The sequence below is a fragment of the Microcebus murinus genome, chromosome 20 (assembly GCF_040939455.1).
Source record: "Microcebus murinus isolate Inina chromosome 20, M.murinus_Inina_mat1.0, whole genome shotgun sequence".
Classification (NCBI taxonomy): domain Eukaryota; kingdom Metazoa; phylum Chordata; class Mammalia; order Primates; family Cheirogaleidae; genus Microcebus; species Microcebus murinus.
The window spans coordinates 3,306,355-3,325,411 of NC_134123.1; the positions used below are offsets into that span (position 1 = coordinate 3,306,355).

At 53.0% G+C, this 19,057-nt stretch overlaps 1 protein-coding gene across 1 annotated transcript in view; it reads right to left on the bottom strand.

Annotated features, from left to right (window-relative positions):
- The window catches only part of ABCC12 (ATP binding cassette subfamily C member 12), a 70,275-nt gene extending 52,192 nt beyond the window's left edge, over window positions 1-18,083 (bottom strand). The window contains exons 1-8 of the mRNA XM_075995610.1: window positions 17,473-18,083; window positions 14,915-15,099; window positions 8,553-8,721; window positions 4,626-4,781; window positions 2,465-2,612; window positions 1,965-2,198; window positions 622-795; window positions 50-197 (exon numbers count right to left, since the gene is read on the bottom strand). Coding sequence (XP_075851725.1) covers window positions 50-197; window positions 622-795; window positions 1,965-2,198; window positions 2,465-2,612; window positions 4,626-4,781; window positions 8,553-8,671 — 979 coding nt within the window. The 5' untranslated portion in view covers window positions 8,672-8,721; window positions 14,915-15,099; window positions 17,473-18,083. The remainder of the gene's footprint in view (window positions 1-49; window positions 198-621; window positions 796-1,964; window positions 2,199-2,464; window positions 2,613-4,625; window positions 4,782-8,552; window positions 8,722-14,914; window positions 15,100-17,472) is intronic.
- Window positions 18,084-19,057: the final 974 nt, after the last annotated feature.

The following is a 19,057-nucleotide window of genomic DNA, read 5'->3' on the forward strand; positions in this document are numbered from 1 at the left end:
AGCACATCCTACACAGAAGTGGTTCTTCCAGCAGCTGCTCACATCCTACCTCGAATGGTGCTAGTAAAAGATTTCTCCCAGGCGTACATTTTAATCAGCTTGATGCAGGTCAGAAGCTCATTCATTGTCTGAATTCGCTTGTCTGTCACCGAAATTGCTGATCTTCGGAAAGCTGAATTGAGCTTAGCCATAAACATCTGAAATCAAGGTACAAACACTGTTCAGAGAGAACTGCTGAGTTGCAGTTGGCCTAAACATCCCAGGATCAGTCTGTGTGCCAGGAAACGTTCTAAGAAAAGCTCTCAGCCCTTTCCTTGAGTGTTGGCAGCTGACACAGCCAGTCGGCGACACCACTGGGGTCGGGCAGGCGACAGGAGCGCAGGGGTTGCCACAGCGCGACGGGAGTGCTGGCGACTCTGGCAATCCGCAGCAGCATGGCCCTCCCCCAGGGCAGTCAAGTTCTTCGAAAACTGCTCTGTGCCAGCAAAAGCTGGCACCCTGCGAGCTCAGAGCAGTGCAGGCTGCGGCCAGGTGGGCAGGGACGCCTTCTATCCAGTTCAGTGAAAGTGCGTGCGAGAGATGCAGACGCAAGCAGTCACCCCCGCCAAGGCCTGCCCTTACCTGGATGGGGATGAAGATGACATACACAGATATCCCGATGAGAGCTGTGGGCCCCAGAATGAAAAAGGCATACACCGCACAGACGACCATTAGGATAGGGATGGTGGCAGGCAAGGGGCAAAACAGGGCAGCTTCAAACAAGGAATAGCTATCACTCGAGAGTATATTGAGCGCCTGCAAAGGAAGCACACGGGGTCAGGCTCTGCAAGTCACTGGAGCATGCCGGCGTCTGGAGGCTCTCAGGTGGTGGAGGCGTGTAAAGAGGGAAGAGAAGATCTGCCTTAAAGGGGGAGGGGCCGCCAGGGTGCTGCTATGGCCAGTTTTATGGGTCTCACTCTGGGGTGACTATGAGCGGCCAGTCTTTTAGGCCTGAGAATCCCAGTGAAGAAAGACCTAACGGTCATGTCACTGTCCAGGGCACTGTCCCTCCTTCTCATGAACATGACTTTGCCTTATTCAGGGCAGTGAGGGGCCAGCTAGAAGACTACATTTCCCAGCCCTGTGTGTGGAGTGTGGCCATGCAACCATGTTAAGCCAAAGTGCTCAGTGGACTTTGGGGATGAAGGGGGCTGGCTCAACCTGGAAGGCACTCCACTTTTGTCCTCTCCTGCCGCCTACCAGCCGTCTGAGACACTGTTGGGATGGCTGGAGCTCTGGCATCCTCCTTGAACTATTATGGGAGCCATGTGCTAAGACAGTGAGGAGGAGAGATGGAAGGCTCTAGAAGCCCCTGTACTAGCCCTGGACTGCCTGCTGGAATCCCGGCTCCTTTCACATAGGGTGAAATAAATTCATCTTGTTTGATCCACTTTATTTTGGGCTCTCAGTTATATGCAGCTGGGTGTGATCATCACTGACACAGGACGCACTGAAAGAGCGAGCGAGAGAAAGAAGCCTGCCCTTCACCTCGCTCACTCACTGGGGGCCCTGGATCAGGGAATATCTTCTGGCTAACTGGTGAGGATTTTATTGCTAAAGATTAAGGGCTTAGGGAGAGGTCAGCTCTGACGTCCAGCAGGCATGGTCCCTATTGCGGCTTTGGTGCCCCAAATACGACGCAGTTAGAATTACTGGACCCATCGGTCAATCAATTTTATTACATGTCTATAGTGCGTTCTCTACTGCTTTGGTGACCTCAAAGTCACCCGTGCCCGCTCCAGCTGGAACTGAACTCCCCCGTGTTCTGAGTGGCCGACACCTCCCGCAGCAGGCACGTCGCATGATGGGCAGGACACAGACGAGCAAAGGGAGGCCGACGCTCCGTCCAAGCAGCGCGTCTCACATGCATCCAAAACGCTCAGGACTAGTCTCTTCCAGTCCGAGCCTTTTCCAGCCCAGCTTACCTCGCCAACAGAGAGGTGTGTCAAGGTCTTGAAGGACACCAGGCTTTCAAACACCAGGGTGGAGAGGGCCACCTTCAGCCGGATCGCCGTGCGGTAGTTGATGGCCCAGGCAAGCGCCCAGAAGAAGACTTTGGCAAACTCGGTGGCAAACAGGGCCGTGCACAGGCCGACGCCCACCCAGACGCTGCCGGCGCTGCCCTCCGCCTGCTGCAGGATCTGGTGGATGAGAACCGTCTGCAAAACAGTGCGGGGCGCCGGGGGCGGGGGCACGGGAGGCCTCAGATAAGGGCAGCAAGCTGACTTTATGAGGCAAACTTTTTAATTAATTGTGGTGGCTGCTGCTGTGCTTGACAAGGACTAGCTGTGTGAAAACTCGCCCCCAAGGAGCACAAAGATAATGACAATGCACTAAACTCACCAGCTCGTAGAGCAAGTTACTAATGGCATTCTTTGCCAGGCTGGGGACCAGGAGACAAGGCAGAGGAAGGCCCCTGACTCACCGGCCCTATGGCTGCCATGACGATGCACAGGATGTTGGCCACAAAATCTACCAAAACACGTGTCCTCTGGAATTTCCAGACCACTCGGACCAGAGAGGCCTTGTCAGGACCCACCCTTCCTACCTCTTCATCCCACAGGACTCGGAATCTGTAACGGAAGGACAGGAAGAGAACAAGGGATTGATACTTGCACTTGCTGTTTGATGTGACCCTGGTGGGCAGACCCTTGCAAGGTGCTCAGCACAGCCCTGCTCCCTGGCAGCAGTCCCCCGACAAACACCCCCGCTTCTCCTTTCTTCTTTTCCTGGGCAGCTGGGATCCAGGAGGGTGGGGCAATGCCTAGGCACAAGCCGGCATGACCACGCGGTATTTGGGCACCTGCCAGGCCTTCCTTTCCTCTGTCTGCCCATCTCTGCCACACTCGCAGCTCTGATAAGAAGTCAGGGGCAAGAGAGAAGCTCAGAGAAAAGTCTTCCCCAGGGCGGAGAGGACTCTGTGCACTGCAAAGATCTGAAAGAGGCCAGAGTGACAGGAGTGGGGCGCCAAGGACAGGGGCTGACACAGGGAGCAAGGCAGGCCCCAAGCCCAGGGGACCTCAGGGCCTCGTAAGGAGGTTGGGTTTCATTCCAAGCACAAAGGAAACCACCACAGGTTTTTAAGCGGATGTGACAAGATCATTTTGCATGGCTCTCCATCAGTCGGCCCTGCTGTGAGGGTGATGGGTTGTGGGGAGAGCTGTGGCGTGGAGGGGGCAGTGGGTGGGTGGGGAGTGGCAGCCACGGAAGGAGAGGGGCGAAGGGTGGACCCGGGTCCTGGCCTGACCGCCTGTGCGGACGGAGTTTACGGAGACGGGAAAGAGGAGGAGAACTGTGTCGGGCTGGGGCTGAGGAGCAAGAACAGGCATAGCTTCAGGTATGACATGCTCGTGAGGCGTCCAGGTGTGGCTGTGCAGCCGGAGGGGCACGCGGATTCGGGCCTGGAAGGGAGGCCCGGGCTGCAGACAGACATGCCCTGGAGGCGCTAGCCCGTGCTTGCGCCTGCGCGTTCAGAGGCGGGGAGATCACCGGCACGAGCACAGCGGGGAGAGAAGAGGTCTGAGCCACGCTGGGCAGGTGGCAGGAAACACACAGTCAGGCGGGGAAGCTCCAGCCAGAGGGTGGAGGGAAAGCCTGGGCGGGGCTCCCGGCGCACTGCAGGTTTCTCCAGCGCTCCCTGGCAACTGTCTCCAGAGTGCAGATTTTGGAAATTACCACGGGCTGAGGTCTCTTCAGGGCACAGATGAGGGGAAGTACAACTCTAGAAGCGATTACAAGGCATGACTAACACCCCCAGGACACCCCCACTGCTCACAACATGATAGGTCATCAGAGCCACAGAGTTCAACACAGCTGTCGGGAAGAATGAAGCGGACGTCTTTATAAACCCTTAACTGAAAACAGCAAAGTGATCAACAATTATACAGTATGCTTCATTTTCTGTTTAAATTTTTGAAAACATGACCTGAGTCAGGAGGAAGAAGAGTATCGATCTGTAGAAGATGGTAGCCCAGGGCATGTTTAATCAGAGTAGGAAAATTCCAGACAGAGCGACGCTGACATTTTAGCAGAGCTTACCTCTGGGGAGTGGACAAGTGCGGGAGAGAGAGCTCCACTGCTTGCACTTCTCTTGCTTTAACACTTTTATAATGAATATGAATTAGGTTGGACCAATGACATTTACGTTTTTACAAGTCAAAATTGTCAAATATTGGCAGTTTCATTTGAATCGACCAAAATATATTTTGTGATATAAAAGTCCAATAACAGTTTGTAAAGTACCCCAGGCGGGTTCTGGTCAGCACAGAGCAAGCCTCTGTCCTAATGGAGCGCTCCTACACGCAGGCCAACAGCCTGGACGGATGACCCCAAGCCGAGGGCTGTCACTGGCCCACCAGTCCCCTCGGCCCCCTACTCTGCCCAGCCCTCCCCTCCCCTCCCCAGAGACTGGGTTGAGAAGTCCAGGCAGTCCAGCCTAAGCCTCAGAGAGCAGCCACTGAGAAGGGTCACCAGCACCCATGGGTGTCAATTACCACTTTGGGGAAATTGGGGAGCATACAAACAGGCTTAGGGGCACCCTCCCGAGGGTGGTTCCTCTCCAGAGGTGACCCAGGCAAATCTGGTACCTTTTGGCGTTGGTGTCAGATGAGTCATATGGTGACAGTGGGGGCAGGGTGTCCACAGTCAGCGTGTGCTTGTAGCCTTTAACCATCACCGGCGTGAGCCAGGAAAACGTGGCAAAGGAGAGCAGCCCCGCGTCGTCTACCGCGTTGGGCGCCAACCTACAGACAACAGGTGCTTGGTGTGCCAGGGCGCTGGGGTCATCGCCCTGACTCTCCCTGGCCTGGATTTTTAACCACAGGAATACCCACAGCAACATGCAGACCCAACAATCCCAGAACCCGACACTCGCAGAACCCGACACTCCCAGAACCCAGAACCCGACACTCCCAGAACCCAGAACCCGACACTCCCAGAACCCAGAACCCGACACTCCCAGAACCCAGAACCCGACACTCCCAGAACCCAACACTCCCAGAACCCAGAACCCGACACTCGCAGAACCCGACACTCCCAGAACCCAGAACCCGACACTCCCAGAACCCGACACTCGCAGAACCCGACACTCCCAGAACCCAGAACCCGACACTCCCAGAACCCGACACTCGCAGAACCCAGAACCCGACACTCCCAGAACCCGACACTCCCAGAACCCAACACTCCCAGAACCCAGAACCCGACACTCCCAGAACCCAGAACCCGACACTCCCAGAACCCAGAACCCGACACTCCCAGAACCCAGAACCTGACACTCCCAGAACCCAGAACCCGACACTCCCAGAACCCGACACTCCCAGAACCCGACACTCCCAGAACCCAGAACCTGACACTCCCAGAACCCGACACTCCCAGAACCCGACACTCGCAGAACCCAGAACCCAACACTCCCAGAACCCAGAACCCGACACTCCCAGAACCCAGAACCCGACACTCCCAGAACCCGACACTCCCAGAACCCAGAACCCGACACTCCCAGAACCCAGAACCCGACACTCCCAGAACCCGACACTCCCAGAACCCGACAGTGGCATCCGTGAGTGCTTTGAGCAAAGATATGCTGGGCCCAGCCAGCGAGAGCTGATTGTTAGATTTTCAGTAATTTTGCAAGTCAGTTGTTAAACATAGCCAATATTCAAAATCAAGTTACATACATTTAAAGAAATTACCTTACAGGCAAAGGTAATAACACTCAAAACTCATCACTGCTAATTATTCTATGGGACGAGTGCCCTTGAGGCTAGCACACCCACATGTCCCCTGCGCGAGGGAGACAGGGCGAGGCACTGCGGCTGCACACCTCTTCCCAGCCTTCCTCCAGGGACGTCGCGTTGCTGCTTGGAATTGGCCGGGAGGGAATTGGGTGAGTGCCACAAACCCAGGGCGTCCTCCCGTGAGCCGGTGGTCGGACAGGCGCCAGTGCTTGAGCCCCCCCCCCCCCCCCCCGTGGGAAGAGGGCGCCGCTCCACTGGGTGAGCGGGGAAATGCAGGCCTGCCGGGTGAGCGCCAGAGGGACCAGGCACAGCCTTGCCCAGGGGGCGAGCGCTGGGCACAGTCACCGTCACCGTGAGGGCTGGTGGGCAGTGCGTGAAGAGCCGCATGGGCATCAGCCGTCAGGCAGCGGGAAAGATAAGGGGGCGGAAGGGAGGGGAAAGGAGAGAGGGAAGAGGAAGAGGATGGGAGCAGGACAAAGAGGAGGAGGAGGAAGAGGAAGAGCAAGAGAAATAAACCATCTAAAACAGAATAAAAGAGACAGAGTCTGATCTACCAACCTCCGCGAGCCCGTGTGTCCGGGCCCTGCAGGGCTCCGTGTGCAGCGGTGGCACCCCGACCTCGGCGGGCTCTCGCGCTGTGCCCGCCCGTGTGTCTCCGTCCCTCTTCCTCTCTTTCAGAGCCTTTCCAGGAGCATGAGTGCGGGGGTACTGCCCCAGGGCAAACCCTAGCTCCTGGGGTGCGGGAGCCCACGGTAAGGCCCCACCTCACATCGTCCGGGGGGAAACTGCACACTTCCTAGGAGGAGGACGGGTCTGCCCACGGCAGCGGCACCGCGGCCACAGCTCACGCGACCTCTCCCTCCTTCCCTGCTCCCTCTGAATCTTCCCTCCTGCTTCTGGGGGTCACCTCCCAAATGAGCTACTGCTCCCAGAGTCTAGGCTGAGGCTCTGCGTTTGGGAGAACCCATGCTAAGATCACACTAATGAGGTACCATGTGCCTGGTGCATCGTCAAAGTTTCCTAAAAGGCGGCTTCCATGACAAAGTCATGCACTACCTCATCTAGTCCTCACAACAACCCTGTGAGCTGGGCGGTAGGGTAATGTTATAATCCCACTGCATAGACAGAAACATTGAGGCTCAGCGAGGTGAGGGTACTTTTACACATCTGCTGCAAATATAAAGACAGCTCACACTGGTAAGTGGCAGAACAAGAACGCAAACTCACTGCTGGCAGCCTCCAGGGCCCCATCATTCTCTTAAGCACACCCCGGATTGCCTCTCCAAAAGCAATTGTGAACTGAGCCAAGACCGTGGCAGTTAGAGGTCTCCTGTGCCTACGGACAGGAGCCCATGCCTCCTCACCCTGCAGCCTCACCTCTGCTGTGGAGGGCTCACATGCCTATCTGTGGTCCAGAGGTGCTGGGAAAGGGTAGTGCAGTGTCACCTTACTTAAGAGATGTCACTTGGGCCTTCTATTGCTCAGAAAACAAGAAACAGGGCCCTTTCTATGCAGAAGAGGCAGGATTTTATAATGGTATGGCTAACATAACGTTGATAACATACATAACATTACAATATAACGCCACGTGGAGCATGTGAGTTTGGAAATCATGCTGCCTGAGTTCCTGTCCTGGAGTTCAAAAATGGCCCCACTCTCAACCCCATCTGTATCCAGCCCCTTGGAACGTGATCTTGCAGCTCGTGCCATCAAGAGGTGGAGTCTGTTTCCCCACACCTAAATCTGAGCTGACTTGTGACCCGTGCTGGCCGATGGAATGCAGTGAAAGAAGCGTGCAGTGGGGAGACCTCTGAAAGCCTAGGCCCCCGACCACGCGAGCAAGCCTGAGAGCTGCTGGAGTGAGCACCCTGCGCCCAGTCACCCACTGCACAGCCAGCAGCCGGCCAAGCCCAAAAGCACAGCCGCCTTGCTGACCTCAGGTTCCTGAGCAAGCGGGTCGAGACTGAATGAACCAGCCGGCGGCCCTCAGCCCAAGTTGCTTTAATTTATGGGTCACCCATAAAATTGTAAGCTAAACAAGTGGCAATTGTTTTAAGCTGCAAAGTGTTGAGGCAATTTGTTACAAAGCAAAGGCTACCTGGTGAACCTTAGGCCGCTTACTTAACATCTCTATGCCTCAGTTTCCTCACCTATCAGATAAAGATAACAACAGAAACTCCAGGGTGGTTGTGAAGAGTAAATGGGAAGGCCAGGCTCGGTGGCTCACGCCTGTAATCCTAACACTCTGGGAGGTCGGGGCAGGCGGATCATTTGAGCTCAGGAGTTCGAGACCAGCCTGAGCAAGACTGAGACCCCGTCTCTACTAAAAATAGAAAGTAATTAATTGAACAACTAAAAATATATAGAAAAAAAAATTAGCCAGGCATGGAGGCACATGCCTGTAGTCCCAGCTACTCAGGAGGCTGAGGCAGGAGGATCGCTTGAGCCCAGGAGTTTGAGGTTGCTGTGAGCTAGGCTGACACCACGGCACTCTGGCCGGGGTAACGGAGTGAGACTGTCTCAAAAAAAATGGGAGTAAATGGGAAGACGTTTGTAAAGCACACGGACAAGTCCTGGCACGTGGAAAGCTCTCCTTAAACAGGAGTCACTGCCTCCCTCTCTCCGAAAGACAGGAGGAGGCAGGAAGTGAGCTGTTGGCGAAGCGGGCGGTGGACAGAGCAGAGGAGGCGCGCAGGGGGAGGGGTTGGGGCCCACTCTCTCGGTGGGCTGGAACTTCCCAGAGGTTGTTCCCTGGCTCTCCCTTCAGTCCTCCTGACCTACCTTGCACAGGGTCGCACTGGGATCATGGTCTTCAGGCTGGGGTCATATCTCTCCACAAAGGTTCTCCGCTGGCCTCGCTGGTCCAGATCCGAGATAAGGTAGGCGCCTTCACCCACCATCCTGGTGGCAGTCCAGAGCCCCGGGCTCTTGGCCTAGAGACACTTTGAGTCTACAGCGGAGAGATGGGGAAGGCGTCCTCAGAGATGAAGACATCTGGAATGGGATCAGGCTGCCCGTTTCCACCCAGACCGGTTCCCTGCTTTGACCCCTCTGAACTGGCTTCACCAATTGGCCTGCTACATCCATGGGGGAGCCTATGCCCTCACTCCACTCTGAGGCTTCCTTACTAATAAGGACATTTAGCTCTTGCTTCCTCTTCCTTTGCCATGCTGGGTTGGCGAGACCAGAAAAACCTGTGGTGAGTTTTCCGTTGGGAGCCAGCTTGGTGGCCAAGGCTGAGTCCCGAGCCAGCAAAAGAGCCCCAGGAAAATGGCTTTGCTGTCCCAGAGTGACCCAGAGTGAGGCTGCCGCACTCGCACCCCTTCCTCTTTCAGATCCTGGCAGGCGCCCAGGAGGGTGCACATCCGCCCCCGTCCACCCCGGCATCCAGCAGCCCGAGAGAGCTTCACAAAGCCCCCCTCAGGACCAGCCACATCTGGACAGGCCTCACAGCTCTGCGACCACTGCCCCAGTGACAGCCGGCAACCCAGGTGGAGCAGACGCTGTTCGGCATGTCTGTCCAGCCCACACGGCGACTCCTCATGGCTAATAAAGCTATGGCATGGCAGGGCTGAAAGTGTCCCCATACCCAATCTTTCACAAATGCCTCATTATAAAGAAGAGGAAGCAGAGGCCCAGAGGCAGAAAGGACTTACTCAAGAGTGGAGAGAGAATGGGTGCGACGCCCTCATCTGGGGACGTCTAGGCACAGGGAAACGGTTGGTCCCTCCTTTCTCCAATAACCCTGCAAAATCCCTTGCTGATATTACATTACAAGAGGTACTCCTCTGGAATAATACAGTTTGGTTTTTTTTATAACAACATTTGAAAATCAAAGTGTCTTCACCTCAAAAAGATAAATCTCCCAAAGTGAAAACAGAAGCACTATTGTCAGCTGGAGGAGGCACATGTTTTACAGGCAGTAGTTCTGCTCAAAATTTCTTCATTCAATTAATGTATATTAATAATGCGAATCCCACAGACGCAGCTCCAGATTCCTAATTCAGTGAGAAGTTAAAAAACAGGGATTCCTACATTTCTGGCCAGCCTGCACCCCTCTATACTTCACACTCCATTTGCACCATCTAACTACACTCTGGTCGTACTGAAAGTCTGACCGCTCACTGAACAAACTGCCAGTTCCTCCTGCCTTGGGGTCTTTGCACTCACCACTGTCACAACCTGGGACAGTCTAAAATCCCTTTTGCCACTTGACCAATTCCTGCTCAGCCTTCAAGGCTCAGTCCAGACATTTCCTTTTCTGGGAACACTTCCCTACTTACTTTTCTATTTCCCCAGACTGTGGGCTTGATACCTGTTTTGTTCACAACTATATTTCCAATACCTAACACAATCCCTGGTACATTATAGGTGTTCAATACATATTTGTTGAATGAAAGAATAATGATGAGTATGAGAGAAGTCTAAGACAAAAGTCCTCTCCCCATAAGGGGAGAAATAACACACATTAAAAAGTAAATTATAATATAGGGTTAGCTCTAGGAAAAATAAAACACTGAAAAAAAGAGTTAAAGCTAAGAAGTCAATCAAGGAAATAAAATGAAACACTAAATAGATTAACCAAAATGTAGGCAAGTAGGAAGAGAGGGATAAATAGAAGACAGATACCAAGCCAATAAATTGAAACCCAACCATATCAATAATTACATTAAATATAAATGGACTAAACATTTCAATTAAACAAAGACTATCAGACTGAATATAAAAACAAGATCAGATGATATAAAGACACACATACCTTGAAAGTAGAAGGGTGGAAAAGGAATGCCATGTTTATAGTAAAAAGTAAATATAGTAAAAATAAATTTACTTTTATAGTAAAAAGTAAAAAAAAAAGAGAGATGTGTATATGATCTTAGGATAGGGAAGAATTTCTTAAAGCAAATTCAAAAAATAAGTCCAAGGTAAAAGCTTAACATATTTTACAACATTGAAATTATAACTATTAATCAGAAGACATAATTTTTAAGAGAAGCAACATGCTACTATAAATGTGAGGCATTTAACTGCAAAGAATTAGTATGCAGAATTTATAAGGAATTCTCAATACATCAATAATGGAAGGACAAATAATTGTAAAAGTGAGCAAAAGGCAATTGACAGATGACCCAAGTTAAAAGAGCTTAATCTCTAAGTACCAGAGAAGTATGAATTAAAACCACAGTCACAATAATAGCCCTTTCTCATTCTTCACGTATGTGTTATTAAAAAGCCTAAAAATGTTAAGTCTTGGCATATGTGTGGAGCACAGAAGCTTTTAAACCCTGCTGATGGGAATATAAATTGAGCAACTAATTTTTAAAGCAATTTGGCATTACCTAGACAAGTTAAAAATCATCTTACTAACACAGGCAGCAGTTATCCTCTTAATTATCTACGTGCCCTAGAGACATTCTGCATGTTCGAGCAGTCACATACAGAGTGGACACAAAGCTCGAGGCTCCCTTCCACTCTCCTCCCAGGCTCCCCCGCCGTGCTAGCCTCCCTCACCTCGTGCTCACCCGCGTCGACGCTGAAGTTCAATCTACAAAACACAGGGAACAGTCCACAGAGGGTGGAACCTCATTTAAAATATCTTTGAACCACTTTGGTACGAGCGTCAGCTGTAGCCAGCAGCCACAGATGAAGGCGCACGGCCGAGCGTCGACTGCAGCCGACAGCCGTGATAGGACTTTTCTAATTTTTCTTTTATCAAAATAAAATTGTGAACATTTAAAAATAATGTAATGAAAACATGTGTATATGTTACCTATTCTGATTTCCATGACAAGGAAAGCTGCCCATGTAGTGAAGCCGCCGTCAGTGCTGCCAAGCGCTCCTCGCCCGCAGGAGCGAGCCGGCCCGTCCCGCAGCGCAGACCCGGCCCGCGTGCGGCTGTGGGCAGGGCCGGCCGGGAGCGCCCAAGTGGTTAAAATATCCAGGAATATTTGTAGCAGCTTCTCTTATATCTTCAGCATCCATGAATAGAAAAATGGATGGATAAATTGTATAATGTGAATACAATATTTTACTATTTGACACTAAAAATGAATGAACTAAATCCACATATCAACCTGTATGAATATCACACGTGATAAATTGAGAGAGAAAAAAATCAAGTTGCAGAAAAGTACATACACTCTGGTACCATTTGTATAAAGTTCACATACTTTCAAATCAATGATATATTTTATTTACCAATAACTATATTTGCAGTAAAATGTCACTACTCCAAGTACTGATGCACTCCAAGTACACAATGAATTTTATTAGGGAATGACATGAGAAACCAAGATCCTGGTGATAGGTATGTTTATTCTTTGTTACTGGTGTGCGGCTGCCTCCATGCCCTCTCAGCTGACAGAGCGAGGAGACATACGCATGTATGTTAACTAGTGTATAAACACATGTCTATAAATATTTCTGGGTGTAACCATCTGTATCTATTTTAAGCTAACCATGCATTCATACAGATCCCCCAACCTTGATCCATTACCATAATAACCATAATTCCAACCACACCAACGCTACCACCACCACCCCACCCCCGCTTATCTGTAAACTCCAGTTCTAAAATGAGAAAGCCAGCTCTTCCCACCTGCCACCTATTCACTTAATTGTTCAATTAAGTGTTCATGTACAGCAGTATCAGAATCGTCAACTCACAACTCCATGAGAGACAATTAACAACAATGTGATACTTCCACAAGCACAGTGCAGTACGGAAAAGGGGAAAAACAAGGGAAACCTGGCAAACGTCACCTTAGCCAGGTGAACAAGATCACCATCAACAGGGACAAGTCATGCTGATAGTAAAACCCTCGATATGACTCGATGAGAATGACACTTCACCTGTGGTCTTCCTCCCCAAACCCATAACTTCAGTCTAATCATAAGAAAAACATGGTTCTGATTGAGGGACTTCTACAAAATACCTGGCCAGGACTCCTCAGAGCTGCCACGGTCATCAAAAACGGGGAGGCTGAGAACCTAGCACAGCCAAGAGGAGCCTGAACGTAAAGCGCTATCATGGGAGAGATCCTGGAACAGAAAAAGGATGTTGGATAAAAACTAAGAAAATCTAACAAAGTATAAATATTGGTTGACAGTGTATCAATACTTGTTCATTAATTATAATATATAGACCATGATAATGTAAGATGTTAATACTGGAGGTAACCGGGTGTGGGGTACATGGGAACTCTGTACTATCTTCACAATTATTTTGTAAATCTAAAACCACCTTCAAACAATGAAATTTATTGTTAAGAAATGAGTGGGAAAGCCATATACCAAATTCAAGATGATGGTTACTTCTGGGGATAGGGAAACAAGATCCAGAAATTACACAGGGATCCTCCCATCGTATTGTGATAGTTAAGCACAATTTTAAGAATGCAACCCTGAACCCGGGCTGTCTATGCTAATGGCGCTGAGAAACGCAGGCCTGTGCTGCAAGAGCTCTGAGGGTGTAGCGGCCGCTGGTCCGGGTGAGGAGGGTGAAGGGCGGGGGTACTGCTGGGTGGTTGGAAAAGAGTGGAGGGGAGAGCAGAAGAGTTTGAGAAAAAGCCCAGCCCAGGTTTCTGGCTGAGGCTGGGGCGTGCGTGGCCCCCACCTGCACAGCACGGCTGTGAGGGGAACCTGGTCCTGGGCAAGAGGCCCCTGGAGAGCCTCGCCCAGGGACCCCCACGTGTTTGTTGGCCAGAAACCCTCCGCAGCGTCCCCCACCCAAGCACCAGCGCCGCTGCCGGGAGGCGGCGGCTGTGAGCTCCGGCAGGGACGCTCAGGCTGAGAGAGGTGGAGACGCTGGCCCCTCACCCTCGCACAGGTCCTCGGCTCCGGGACGCACCCCACCCCTGGCCACGGAGACGGGAGGAGAGAAGCCAGGACCGACACCGCCTGTGGGCACGACCTTGCTTCTCCACGTTCATCCTCGCTGTCCCCGGCACGCGTGGGCGGGTGGTCAGCTGCAGCCCCTGACCAGCTGCCATGACCTCCCCCTGGCCGCTGGGCCACTACCCCATCCTCCGCCACCTGGGCAAAGCAGAGGTAGGAGAGTGCATTAGCTGATGAAGAAGAAAGAGCTCACAATCTGCTCAGAAACGCCACTGAAATCACGTTGGGGAGAAAGAATCACAGAAGCCGAGAATTTAAAGAATCCAAGAAGACATGAGACATGGCAACACAGCTTCTCATGCGAGAATCTCTCTCTGGCCAACCACATCTTGCTTCAACAAGCTGTGCCAACAGCCCCAGTCGCCTGCTGTCACACACCCTGACGCAGCCTTTCTGCAGGAAACTCGTGCCTGCCCGCAGCCGTGAGGGAGTCCGGACAAACCCAGAGGAGCGTTCCACAGGACCGGCCTGTGCTCTCAAAATGTCAACACCACGAACAATGAAGAAAGGCGAGGAAACGTTCCAGATTAAAAGACCCTAAACAGACGTGACAGCTAAAAGCAATACTCAATCCTGGATTGGATCTTGGACCAGGAAGAATAAAATTCCTATAACAAACACTGTTGGAACAATTGGTGAAAATTGAATATGGACTATAGATTATATAATAATCTTATATCAAAGGTAAATTTCTTGATTTTGATAATTGTACAATTTGATAATAATTTTGATAATTGTTATACAAGAGAAAGTCTTTATTCTTAAGGAATACATACCGAAGTTTTTATGGATAATAGGGGAAATGTCTGCAATTTACTATCATTTTCAAATGTGTCGGGAAAAAAATAATGATGCGTAGAAAGAGAATGCTGGAGCAAATGTGGCAAAATACCAGTTTGCAAATCTCAGTGGAGTGTAGTTGAGATTTCTTAGCATTATTCCTGTTACTTTTCCATAAGTTTGAAATCATTTCAAAATAAAATTTAAATATTTTCCAAAGAAACAGCCCTAAAGGGGCTGCATGCTTCCCTCTGTGGAATGAAGTGCACTTTCCCCAGGACACTTCCCCACTTGCACGCGGACCGCACCGATGCCCGCGGATTCTGGAGGACAGTCACCGTGTCCTTCAATGACCCGCCAGCCACCCAGTTGCAGTTTCTCTCATACCCAGGCTAAGCTTTCCCCAGCCCTAGGTACTCAACTGCCTTGTCACGGGGTGGAACTCATCACTGGTGGATAATTCTTACCTATAACTTCTATTTTGGGTTCACTTTTCCAATGGCAAATGGTCCTGGCAGCAGGCTGCCATGAGCATCATCTCAACGGTCCTGAGTCCAAGATGTCAGGCACAGGAGGCCAGGCCTCCCTGGCCTGGTGGGATCATCAGAGTGCACAGGAGGTTGGGGCTAAGATGTACTTTCTTCGAGCACTCCTAGGGGATGCAAAGTTATGATTACCTAAGACAGCTTGGAAGCATTGCAGCTGGAATAGCACTTTGCTAAATTTGGCAGCCCCAGGAGCGGCTGTGCGGATGAGACTTTTTTAAATCAGGAAGCTTGCTTTGGCTAACGTCTCTATCCCGTCTGTCACGCCATCCTCTGCCAGGACTAAGGAGCTGCCTGGGGTGAGCAATCTGCTTGCAAAGTCACGGGCAGGGTGGGTGGGGAAAGGGCAGAGAAGAACTGGGAGGAAACCGCACCTGGCCAGGCCAGGGCCCCTGCAGCCATCATGACTCTGTTTTTGGCATGACTTTTTCCACTCAGAGCACCTGAGGGTGGTTAAGAAATGCCGCAGAGCGTATGTGCACCCGCAGCTTGCAGGCAGGGGTTGCCAACCTAACCTCGACAGACTGGACAGGCAGAAACAGCAAGGACTGTGTTCAGAGCAGACGACACAAACTGGTGGATTGTGGACCATATAAAACTTGCAGGTCCATTTTTTATTTTTGGCCTGTACACTTTTTAAAATTTTTTTCAATTTGTGGAAAATACTCAAAACTTGAGATATTATATTTCTCAAAAAAAAGTCAAACAAAAGTCAAAAAGTCAAAAAAGCTTTTGTCAAACAATCAAGCTCCATATGCCCACGTGGCATATGGAGTCAACTTGCACTGAGCAGCCGCGTCTGGGCAGAGTATGCATGCTGTAGTTTGTCAAGGTCCCCACCGCTCCTTACTGCCTCCCTTCTCCTGGGGTTTTGGGTCCCTTGGCATTTATCATCACGTTTGCACAGTTGTTTGCTTTATAGTGCCTCCTGGAACCGTTTTCTCTATCCTTGTCTTTATCCAAAGTGAGAGAACAAACGATGTCCACAGGGCATCTCAAGAAGAAACTTTTCCACACCTACCCACGTTGTTCTGTTACGTTCCATTTCTGCCCCGTCTAACCCAGGAAATCAACAATTCCGTGTGTGAGAATTGGATTCCCAGTCTGCCTTGGTGCCTGTGGTGGCAGCCCTTCGTCAGGACTCCCCCGCCTCAGCTAAGTAGACACAACTTTAATCATAACAATTTGGCCAGATAAGAGACTGTGGTCCGACTCCTTTCTTAATGAATCCATTCTTAATTCAAAGCCACCCAAACCACCAATATCTGAGGGTCTCAGATCTTCCCCACAACTCGCACAGCCCTTTCTCCAGGCCTGCCCCGTCCCCAGCTCAGAGGGTGCTGTGGGAAAGCACCTTGCCTCTCCAGTGGCCGTCCCCAGCACACCCGTGGGGCAGCCAGAGGAGGAGGAAGAGTGGGAGTGGTGAGGGCGCAGGGGCTAAGGGGTAGGGGAGGAGTAGCTGGGACCAGGGGATGGGGGAGGAGTAGCTGGGGACAGGGGTTGGGGGAGGAGTAGCTGGGGACAGGGGGTAGGGGAGGAGTAGCTGGGACCAGGGGATGGGGGAGGAGTAGCTGGGGACAGGGGTTGGGGGAGGAGTAGCTGGGGACAGGGGGTAGGGGAGGAGTAGCTGGGACCAGGGGATGGGGGAGGAGTAGCTGGGGACAGGGGGTAGGGGAGGAGTAGCTGGGGACAGGGGTTGGGGGAGGAGTAGCTGGGGACAGGGGGTAGGGGAGGAGTAGCTGGGACCAGGGGATGGGGGAGGAGTAGCTGGGGACAGGAGGTAGGGGAGGAGTAGCTGGGGACAGGGGGTAGGGGAGGAGTAGCTGGGGACAGGGGGTAGGGGAGGAGTAGCTGGGACCAGGGGATGGGGGAGGAGTAGCTGGGGACAGGGGGTAGGGGAGGAGTAGCTGGGACCAGGGGATGGGGGAGGAGTAGCTGGGGACAGGGGGTGGAGGAAGGGGAGGAGTAGAGGGGAGCAGGAAGTGCACACAGGGAAGTGCAGGTGCTTTGGCCAAGTCCTGCTGTCTCCAAGGGGCCTAAAATGGTGGCCTGTGATGGTGTCTTCAAATGAGGTCACCCATTTAGTCACAGAGATGTTCTGATGTGAGTCAAGAAAGATGAGAAATCTCATTTTAAACCTATGAGAACCACACAGTATAATGCTCCATGGATTTAAGGTCTTTTTTTGGTATAAATCCCATGATTAAATTGTGAACAGTACTCCGTGTGTGTGTATGTGTGAAAAGATTTAATTTATTCAGTATAGGCTTTCATCGATCACAGATTTTGAAATCCTGTCTTGGTATTTCTACTTTTTCTACACTATCAGGGGCTCCGACAATGGAGGTGCCATGCTCCCCAGCCCTCCGGGAGCCCTCGGTCCCCGCGGCCTCCCGCACGGGCAGCCGCCCCGCAGCCTGCCCGGGATGGGAGACCGGGCCTCAGACCGGGCGGCTGCAACTGCCGCGAGAGGGCTTTACCTGGGCAGGAAAGGCTCACATCCCGAGGGCAGGGCGGAGCAGCAGGGCCAGAACTGCCGCGAGAGGGCTTTACCTGGGCAGGAAGGGCTCACAGGGGCACTAAGGACAGGGGCGGAGCAGGAGGGGTCAGAAGCCGAGCGTGGCGGGCTGCCGGGCCTCCTGCTCCCCAAGCCCGCAGATTCGGCTTCTCTCGTCCCCCTGCCGGGCTCGTCCCCAACTGCCCCACTCAACCGCCGCTCCCGCCACACGGAGGGGAACTCGGGGCCAACATTCCTCCGCCCACATTAAAGGGCGCGGCGCCGTCGGCCCGCGGCCAGGCTGGCGCTCCAGAGACAGCTACGCAGCGCGCGGCCCTGCCCCGCCGCCCGCGCCTTCGCGGAGGGAGCGCCTCCCGACGTGGCGCCGGGCCGGGAGGCCGGGCCGGGAGGCCCTGCACGGCGGGTCGGGCTGAGACCGGCACCCCAGCTTCCCGACCCGAATCCCAGGCACCTGTCCCTGAGAACGCACCGCCTCCTGCTCTGTGCTCCGCTAGGGCGCGCGCCGGCGAGGGCGGGCGGATCAGTCTCCAGACCAGAGGGCCTCATTCGCGCCCGCTGTCACCCGGCCCGACGGGAGGCGGTTTGGGCGCCGCTCTCGCACGCGGAAGTGCCCCGGCGCGCCGCCTCGAGCGCGCGCCCCACCGACCCCGGCCCTTCGGCGCCCCGCAGGGCCCATCGGAGCGAGCGGGCCGCGGCGCGCGCGGGCTGTCCTGCAGGGGCCTCTAGGCTCCGAACGCGGGCCCTCGAGGACGACTCGGACACCGAGGGCCTTCGTCGGGCCGCGCGGGCGGGACACCCGCCGGGTGCCTTAAGCCGCCAGGCTGCTCGGCTCCAGCCCGGGCGGCGGCCGCCCCCTGCCGGCTGTGCGGTGCGCGCGTCTGGGGCTTGGGCGCGCTTGAAGCTCTGACTCGGGTGGGGTAAAGGCAATACATGTGACCTAAACGTCTGTATCCCTGTAATATGCTGAAACAAAAAATAAATGAAATCCCAAAGCCCCCAACCAACCAACCAAACAGGTCTCCCTCTTGACCAAGGGGACCCTGGAGAAACCTTAAAAACCAAGCTCCCAGCCGGGACAAGATGAGGGGTCGGACACACCTTATTTCCTAAGGGCTAAACAGAAACCAGCCCTTTGGAAAGACTTGCTCCACTGCTGGTTTCAGCCATCCTCGTGACTCCCTCTCTTTTGTGGTTTTGGCACGACAGTCACCCAGCCTTCCTTCCTGAGACGAGACCACCAACCATGGAGTGCTTGGGCCAGTCCACGGCGGCCGCGGCGGCGGGGCCTGTGTGCTGTGCTTCAGCTTTCGATGTGTGGGGCCTAACTGAAACACCTTTCAGTGTGAAGTCTCTGCCCCGAGGAGAGCATGGGACACATGTCGCACTCATGCTAGCCTACTACGCATGTGTCTGCCACCCCTTTGTGAGTGTCCATAGCTCCTCCGATAGCCTGTTGCATATGTCTGCTTAGCTAACCCATTCAGCATAAACCCGTCTGGCCTCCCCGCCCTGCGGGGGCTCCATCTCGGCTTCCACCAGAGGCTAAG